Below are 8,686 nucleotides of genomic sequence, written 5' to 3' on the forward strand. Positions count from 1 at the left end.
AACTTCAAATATAAGCCTAGGTTAAAGGTGCAGTTTGTACAATTTTGAATTAGTTCATACTTAGACGTACACTTAATCTTTGAGACAATCATACTACTGAGACGATCTAATAGGTAGCATTCAAGAAGAAGAAAACATGGAATATAGACAACAAAAAAAGAAGTAATGGGAGACGTCAAAAGTTGGTGCATGTTCAGGTTATTCTTTTTTGGATGCCAGCTCCGTGTAAACTATGTGAGACAAACGACCTTAGAAAGCTCATACATGTCAAAAACAAACTCTTTGAATAGACCATTAAAGACTACCCACGTTCGCTTAATGTTCCACATGACCACAAAAATTAACCAACAATTCGACGACGAGCACAATCCAATCTCGCAACAAAGTGTGGCTTTCATCTTTTAATCTTACGTATACATGATTAGATCTAATTTAAACAATGTCAAATCAGAAAGGCAAACGTATATTATATATATAATTCTTTATCTTAGCCAAGTAATATCCCACTACGAGTTAATGGCTGCAACGCCGTCCCTAATCAGGTTAACATCAAATTCATGGTTACTTCTCCTATACGTCACTTCTCTAACATGAAAATTGTTTTTCATTTTTCTTGTACAAATGATTAATTATGATCATAATTAATAAATTCAATAACACGATCAAGATGTCACTTCATTGATTTAAAATTCATCACTTTGGCTTCTGATTCAATTCCTTCCTCAATGTAAAAATATGTATTAGTTAGCAACTTAGCATAATTTGTATCGGATCAACAGTTTCTTGTAGAACAAGAAAAGACAAAGCTAGGTATTTAAAATGTCTAAATTTCACGTCAAAGAAAACTGTGTTGGAGTGAACTAGTGGATAATCAAGCATACACTTTAAACTAACCAAATATTCTAGTGAAGATTAGAAACACCTCTGTCCTGAGTACTGACTGACCAATTTGACAAAATCTGACGACCAATGTTGCCCTACTTCTGCAAGTTAGCAAATCTTTGGTCTCTGTGTCTCTCTGTTGTTCCAGAATATGAGCAGTTGTAAATACAGAATAATTAGCTACAGACACTTTAACAATTCTTCACAAGGTTACCAACTTAACTATCTGCAGGAAGCAAAAACCAACTGGTCAGTAATAGTCTGAAAGGAAGAAAGTTAAAGCGTTTGGAGTTGAAAGTAATTGCTATTTACCCTTAGTTAAGCTTAGCTCAGTGATGTGGGGGTTTGTGGTAATTTGGGGATGGAAGAAAGTTCATGATTAGATAATGGGTAATTTTTAGATTGTTAGGTAAAACTTGTTTAATATTTGTAATATGTTTATATGAGATTCTGATCTGATTGGAAATTTGGAAGGAAGGCAATGAACTATAGTGAACTTATGATATTTTTACTTTCTGTCTAAGATCACTCGTGAATGAAATCGGAGGATTAGTGGGACTTGATGTTCAAGGCTTACTCGGATAAACTATACCATGCCTCATGATCAAGGCACGCAAGTCAGATGCTCATGACCAAAGTTAAACATGTTCATGTTAATTGACAAAGCCAACCATGCACTATCATGCCCATAATATGGAATGAAATAAGAAACATGAGACTTAGAAGCCAAGGCGGAATATGATTACAAAGACCAATTAAATCACAAACAGAAGAAAAAGGGATTTGACATTATGCTATATTGTAATCTTGTTAAACTACAGAGACTTAAACATCAGAGTATTTTCCTGAACAAATAGGAAATAGCTAGCAAGTAGCAGCGCACAAACTATTGTGGTCAAACTGGATCCGTATAGGTTTGCAAAAGACTATCATCCCAAGTACTTGGGCTCATCGCTCATCACTCTGTTTCACTAGGCTTCCTTGTCGCTAGTTAATATTTGGGCCTGTTTTTTTTGTTGTCATAATTTGGTCCTTGGGCTGTACAAATTTTTTTACGATGAAATGTCGATTTAGTCTTTGAACTATCACTTCAATAAAAATTAGGTCATTGAATTATTTTTTCTGTAAAATAAGTCCCTAAATTTATTAAAAGTTACTAATTTCATCCCTACTATTATATTCAAAGCTATTTTATCCAATTTTTCGTCAACTTAAGTCACTTGACACACTTTAGAGTGTAACACTGTCATTTCCTCGCCTATAAGCCCTTAACGTTTCATATAGGTTGCGAATTGATAGGATTTTTACCACCTGCAAAAGTAGGGATAAAAATACTGGCAAGAGTACAAGGTTATCGTAGTGTAGCAGCTCAAGCAAGGTCATTTTCCGTATGGATTGAATGAATAATTTGTATTTAAACTAATCCTTAGCTAATTATTTAGAACAAAGTTTTGTAAAGGTTGATTTTAGAATTTAAAATAATAACAACGAATTTAAATAAAAATAATTAAATAATTGACAAAGTAAGGAAAGCAAAAGACAAAGGTTTTGGAAGACAATTTAAACACTAGGGTTCTGCTGTCACCATTAACAATCCTATGCAATTTTACCAACCACTTATAAATTTCTACATACATGCTTTGAAGGTTAGGCTTCCCTAATACATATTTTCCTCGTGATGTTCAAGCGAAATCGTATATCTAACATGCAACCCATGTGTGATGTTCAGATCAAATATAAACATGTAAGACTCATTAAGCTTTGTGAAAATTCTTTGAAAAACCATGCAACCCTTAAGAGCATGATGTTCGCCTTAAGTAAACTTACAATTACTAATCACAAGAAGCCCTCCTTAATTTCAGGGTGATGTTCCAACAAAAATTGCATCAAATTACTTGTCTAAAAACCCTAATGGTTGAGAATCATTAAGACAATTAGATAGTTTAATCGCGGTGATTAATAATTCAAAGCAAGCATGCATCCATTCATAAGAAAATTAATAAAATCACATATTCATGCTAAGGCTCGTGGCTTCGCCATAGCAAAAGAACTTAGTTACGAACAATCATAAAACAAAATATTATTAAGAACATGAAAAGAAAACACCTTGAAAATAAACTTCCAAAGCTCTCTCAGTAGTACACATGTTCTCTCTTGTTTCAATGTTGCTTAGAGAACCCTAATGGCTAACAAGCCTTATTTATACTACTACAAAATAAAACCCTAAAAGGTTTTAGAATAAAACTAGGAAACGTAATAAAATAATAAACTAGAAAATAAAAAGTTTCATATTTAACCTAAAATTCAGACTTCTCAGAAAATCAATTTTTGACCGAACAAATCAACTCCAATTTAGTCCCAAAAGATCTCTTTTTAAAGCTTGAGACGTCCCCAACAAATACTCAGAAGGAATCTTCCTCAAAATATGCCATCTTAACCTCCAAAATACCAAAAATGTCCAAAAAGTCAATTATGAAAAGCTACGCACCGAGCCTTTATTTCATCGCCACAGTCAAACGGCTCAGTAGAAAAATCTGAAACTTTGATGCAATCATCTTGAAAGACTCACGAACATCCTCTAATTGGAATCACTCCAAAATTCATCCGTTTGATCACTTTATGCTCAAGAGGAAGTCGAATGTTCTATATTGAAAATATATAACAAAGTATCAAAGTTTTACCAAAATAACTAATAAATTAATACTAAGATTATGGTAAAATATATGGTATAATATGGATTCATCATGAATCTATCATCTAATTTACACTCAAAAGTTAACTTTATACACTATTTCATTATGAAAAATTATCAATCCACCCTCAATGTGTATCACATGCAAATAACGTGACTTAAATTGACGAAAAGTTGAATATAGTAGATTCGAATCTAATATTAGGGATGTATTTGTCAGATTTTTATAATTCAATCATTGAATTTTTTTTTTAAATTACTTAGAGATCTAATTTTCACTTTGGTGATAATTTATGAATTAAATTGACAATTCACTTATTTTTTTTTCATGTGAATAATTGCAACAAGTGGATAGTTCCATATGAAATTCAACTTTTACTTGTACACTTATCCATATTTTGCACAAAATTTATAATATTTTTCAATATTTGATAGTAGTATTAAATGATACAAAAAATAAATGACGAAATTTTTTTTGAACAAAAATATTATCAACACTAAAAGGGTGAGAGATTGGACAGTTAGTACTACAGTTTAGTGATATTCCTTTTTACTTGTAAGTGAGACGTCCTAGGTATGGTTCAAATTCGCCCTTGGCGTTAATCGAACCTAAGACCTTCCAGTTACAAGTGAAGATGAATACTAGTAGATTATAGTACTAAATGCATACATGACTGAAATAAAAATTAAAAGTTTAAAAAACTGTAATCTAGTGATATTTATCTTCACTTGTAAATAGCACTCAGTACTACAGTCTGGTGGTATTCCTCTTCACTTGAAAGTGAGAGGTCTTATGTTCGAATCTCGTGGATGATGAATTCGATGCCAAATTAACTTGTCTACTGTGTGGTTTAGCCGAACTTCTCTTTACCTTAATATAAAAATATGCATTAAAAAAAATAAATAAATAAGTAAGAGGTCTTTTGTATATGTAACGCTTCGCCTATTCCCTCACTCCACTTATTGGAGATAGTATTGTTTGTTAAAATAAAAAAATAAAAATAACTGTGTAAATAAACATTTGACAAAAAATGATAGATAGACAAAAAAAAAAAAGCGGGGCTTCCGGAATGAAATTCTCCGCAGCGAGTCACAGTTCACCCGTCTGTAGTGCAGAAAGACTCTTAAACCCCAAAAATCTCCCGAGCCTAAAACCCATAAATCGCAGAAATGAGAGGGGGAACCGCCATTGGAATAGGCAGGAAGCTCACCAACCCATCCAACCTCTTCATCTCCAAAGTAACCCTAATCCCCTTCTCCTACTTCCTCCAACAGCGGCGGCGGCCGAGGTCGTGGCCGCGGCGGCCCATCTCCCCTCCGTCAGTTCGACTTCGTCGCCCCAAATCACGTCCCGGTCAGCCTGATTCTGACGAGCCCAAATCTGACACTCCCGCGTCCGCTCCCGGAATCGGCCATGGGCGTGGCAGACCCTTGGCTTCGTCCCAACCACCGTCGTCCTTCTCTTCCTTCGTCTCTTCCGTCAAACCCAATTCACCAGCCGGTCGTGGCCAGCCAGGTCAAGTGCAACCGGGCCCACAGGCACGTGATCCGATGGCCTCTGACACCGGCCCCAGCAAACCCGCTACACCCATTTTCTTCAGAAGGGATGATGGGTCGGACCCGCCATTGCCCGGTGGCGGGCGTGGGAAGCCAATGAGTCAACCGGGCCCGGAGCTCCTAATGAAGGAGGTGAACACGCTTTTTGTGGCCCCAAGGGGCAAAATTGAGAAAGAGAACCGGTACATTCAGGCCAGACCCGACCAGGATCCGGCTCAGAATAAAGCCGCGCCGAGAGGTCCCAAGTTGACCCGGGAAGAGGCGGTGGCGAAAGCACTTGGGATACTGCAGAAGGATGATGCTGAGGGTGGTGGTAGTGGTGGTGGCGGCAGCGGAGGTGGTGGAAGAGGCAGAGGGAGAGGGATGAGAGGAAGAGGCCGAGGCAGGGGAAGAGGAGATTTTAGACGGAGTGACAGAGGCAAGGACGTGGATGAAGGAAAAGGTTCGGGGCTTTATCTTGGAGACAATGCTGATGGTGAGAAGCTGGCTAAGAAGCTTGGCCCTGAGAATATGAACAAATTGGTTGAAGGGTTTGAGGAGGTGAGTAGTGAAGTGCTTCCTTCGCCGTTGGACGAAGCGTTTGTGGATGCCATGCATACCAATTATATGGTGAGGAGTTCTTCCATGTTATGTATTTTATTGCTTGCTAAGCAAGTTTAGATAATGCATAGCCTGGTTCAGATTGTGTATAATATGTTGTCTGCTTATTTGAGAATTTTGTAGTTAACTGAGCCTAGTAGTGCATTTAGGTTGATAATTTTGGATAACATATGAGCTTCAACTATTTTATTCTTCCGACAGGTTGTGATAGTTCATTGTTTGTTTCTGGATTGCAGATAGAATGCGAGCCAGAGTTTCTGATGGGGGACTTTAGTAAAAATCCAGATATTGATGAGAAGCCACATATCCCTCTTCGGGATGCGCTTGAGAAGATGAAGCCTTTCTTGATGGCCTATGAGGGTATTAAAAGTCATGAGGAGTGGGAGGTATGTTTTGTTGGTCTTTTGTTATCTTGTCTGCTGATTTTGTTATCCTGCAATCAAATCCTGCATCTTTGTCTACAAGTCACGCTATATGCCTGTATTAGGAGCTTGGGTTTTGTTTGGCCTTCTTTTGTGGCTAAGCTATTGTAGTTCGATAGTAGTTAAATTTGATCTTTGGAAGTTTGGTTTGTTTGAAACAAGAAACCTTTTAAATGTTATATCTTATTTATCTTTTGCTTGATTTGGCTATCATCTTTTCTTTGCTAGTAAACATGCGCCATCTTTTTTTTTTTGTTTTGTTTCTTTTCTTTTTCTCTCTATACTTTACCGGGTAGTGATATGATAAATTAAACTTATTTATGCTTGTCTTAGAATTCATCACCTTATCTGTCACATAATAGTTAGTGAAGGTGTTTAATATCAGGGAGTTCTAGTTGACAGAGTGAGAGTGACAAAGATTAGACTTTAACCATGACACAGAATGTGGGGGTTTTAATTCTTGTATCACCGGATCTGTTTGCTCTCTAAGTTGACATTTTTTTCTCTTCGGCATGGATTTTTATTATCTAAATATAAAGAGAAAAGTTGACACTTCCTATTGTACTTGGCTTTCTGGTTATAGTTTTGGACATTTCGTATATGCCGTTGGTTAAACTTTTGTTGACCTATGCTTATGGTTTAAATTTTCTTTCTGTTGTTAGAACCAGACGACTGTAAGTAGTGATGGACTTTCAATTTTAAAACTTTATTTTTCTGCCTCTGGTTGTATTTGTTTAATTCATGGAAATTGGTCTGGTGATTTTCAAACATCTAGTGTACTCGTGAATTATAAAACTACAGATCTAGTAAGTGTGTGGCTCATTTGTGTCTCTTATTCTATGGCCTCTTTGATATCATCAGGAAGCGGTGGAAGAGGTGATGGAAAGAGTTCCATTGTTGAAGGAAATTGTTGATCACTACAGTGGACCAGATAGGGTAACTGCAAAGAAACAACAAGAAGAGTTAGAAAGAGTTGCTAAAACTTTGCCTGCAACGGTTCCTGAATCTGTAAAACGATTCACTGATCGTGCAGTACTCTCTCTCCAGGTATGTATTTTTCCTTGTGCACACGTTATCTCTACTTATATAAGCAAGAAAAATAGCATTATAATTTATTTATTTTTGGCTTGTTGATTATGTTGGTACTTTCGTCAAACCATCTTGTGTCACGTTTTGGAGGTACTGTTTTTTTGTTCTAGGAATTGTTTCACTGCATAGTGGGAGACTGTGAGGACTGTCTGTAAAGAAGAGTTTGGCGACATGGATTTGACTGTATACTAGGATATACTAGGATACATTGTAAAGGCTCTGTTGGGATATTGTATATGTGAGTCAAGGCAACATATTTAGAAGCATTGCATTTGTTAAAGTGATAAACTGTTTGATATTACTAGAAAACACTCCTTTTAAATAGCATTTCACAAGGATGTCAGTACATTTTAACGCTTGTTTATTGGCCTTCGGTCGAGGTGTAGAAGTAAGAATTAATCATCTTTACGACGTAATATTAAAATGCAATGCCAATTATGTACACATTTGTTGACTAAAGATTTTTTGCAATTCCTTTCAACATTCGTATGTTGCAACTTAGGGTTTGCTTTTTGTTTTCATCTATTTTTATTTTTTTGTACTAAAATGTTTGTGCGAGAAATGCTACATAAGCAGTTGGTTCCTTTGATGTGCAGAGTAACCCTGGCTGGGGATTTGACAGGAAATGCCAGTTCATGGATAAACTAGTGGATAAGGTTTCCAAGCATTACAAGTAACCTCAGAACTTTTATTGTTTGACGCTTAATGCTGAAAATGGCCACCACCTAATCTCATACGGAAAAAGAAGTCGTAGATTATGCTTTGATTTTTCGGTTCAATTTTCTTTTCCTCAGAATTTTGCGCTCATAGGTCTTGTACTGAGCTTGTTTCGTTGTCATTAGCAAAAGAAAATGTTAAAAGTTGTGTTAAATTGTCGTCTGCAACGGTCGCAGAAGAGTTGCACCATTTTTTTTCTGTAATAATTTGCTCTCTATGCATCATTGCACTTTTGCTGAAGCACATAAAGCCTCCGTAGGGAGAGCGTGTCTTTCCTCTTGATTGAATGCGAACAGCATATTTCCTCAGCGAGCTGATTATGGTGTGGATTTTATACGTATCGTTTATCATGTTCGTGCATGTTGGTGCGGGTTTGTTGCATTAATTTTCATCAGTGAGATGAGCTACCTGTGCAGTACAAACCAACCTGAACGTGACTGTTAAAATTTAGTGTAGATATCAAGATAGGCAATTCAAGGCCCGTTTAATAACCGTTTTGGTTTTTAGTTTAAAGTTTTCAACCTTTATTGATAAAGATAGAGGGAATGCATTTGGAGGAACGATGATTGAAGAGTGGTGAGATGACGGGTGGAGCAAGGGAGGGAGGGAGGAGGGTGTAATGAAGGAGAATGAGAGAAGCAAAAACCCACTCAAAATTATTTTCCTTTTAGTTTTCGTTTTGTGTATTTCTGCATGTACATACTTTCCACTTTCTTCCCACCATCCT

General features: G+C 36.6%; 1 protein-coding gene across 1 annotated transcript; it reads left to right on the forward strand.

The window, feature by feature from the left end:
• Positions 1 to 4,667: 4,667 nt before the first annotated feature.
• On the forward strand, positions 4,668 to 8,267 carry LOC103953309 (translation initiation factor IF-2-like). Its single transcript, XM_009365049.3, has 4 exons — positions 4,668 to 5,740; positions 5,968 to 6,117; positions 7,015 to 7,200; positions 7,839 to 8,267. The coding sequence occupies exons 1-4, from the start codon at positions 4,745 to 4,747 to the stop codon at positions 7,917 to 7,919; spliced, it is 1,413 nt and encodes a 470-aa protein (XP_009363324.2). The 5' UTR covers positions 4,668 to 4,744; the 3' UTR covers positions 7,920 to 8,267.
• Positions 8,268 to 8,686: the final 419 nt, after the last annotated feature.

The sequence above is a fragment of a genome, unplaced genomic scaffold (assembly GCF_019419815.1).
Source record: "Pyrus x bretschneideri cultivar Hongxiangsu unplaced genomic scaffold, Pyrus_bretschneideri_v1 Contig50, whole genome shotgun sequence".
Classification (NCBI taxonomy): domain Eukaryota; kingdom Viridiplantae; phylum Streptophyta; class Magnoliopsida; order Rosales; family Rosaceae; genus Pyrus; species Pyrus x bretschneideri.

What these genes read in the sequence shown, in the direction of transcription:
- LOC103953309 (XM_009365049.3), top strand. Translation starts at nt 4,745, where the DNA reads ATGAGAGGGGGAACCGCCATTGGAATAGGCAGGAAGCTCACCAACCCA. An exon ending in CCATGCATACCAATTATATG is followed by an intron (nt 5,741 to 5,967) that starts GTGAGGAGTTCT and finishes TCTGGATTGCAG; the next exon opens with ATAGAATGCGAGCCAGAGTT. An exon ending in AAAGTCATGAGGAGTGGGAG is followed by an intron (nt 6,118 to 7,014) that starts GTATGTTTTGTT and finishes TGATATCATCAG; the next exon opens with GAAGCGGTGGAAGAGGTGAT.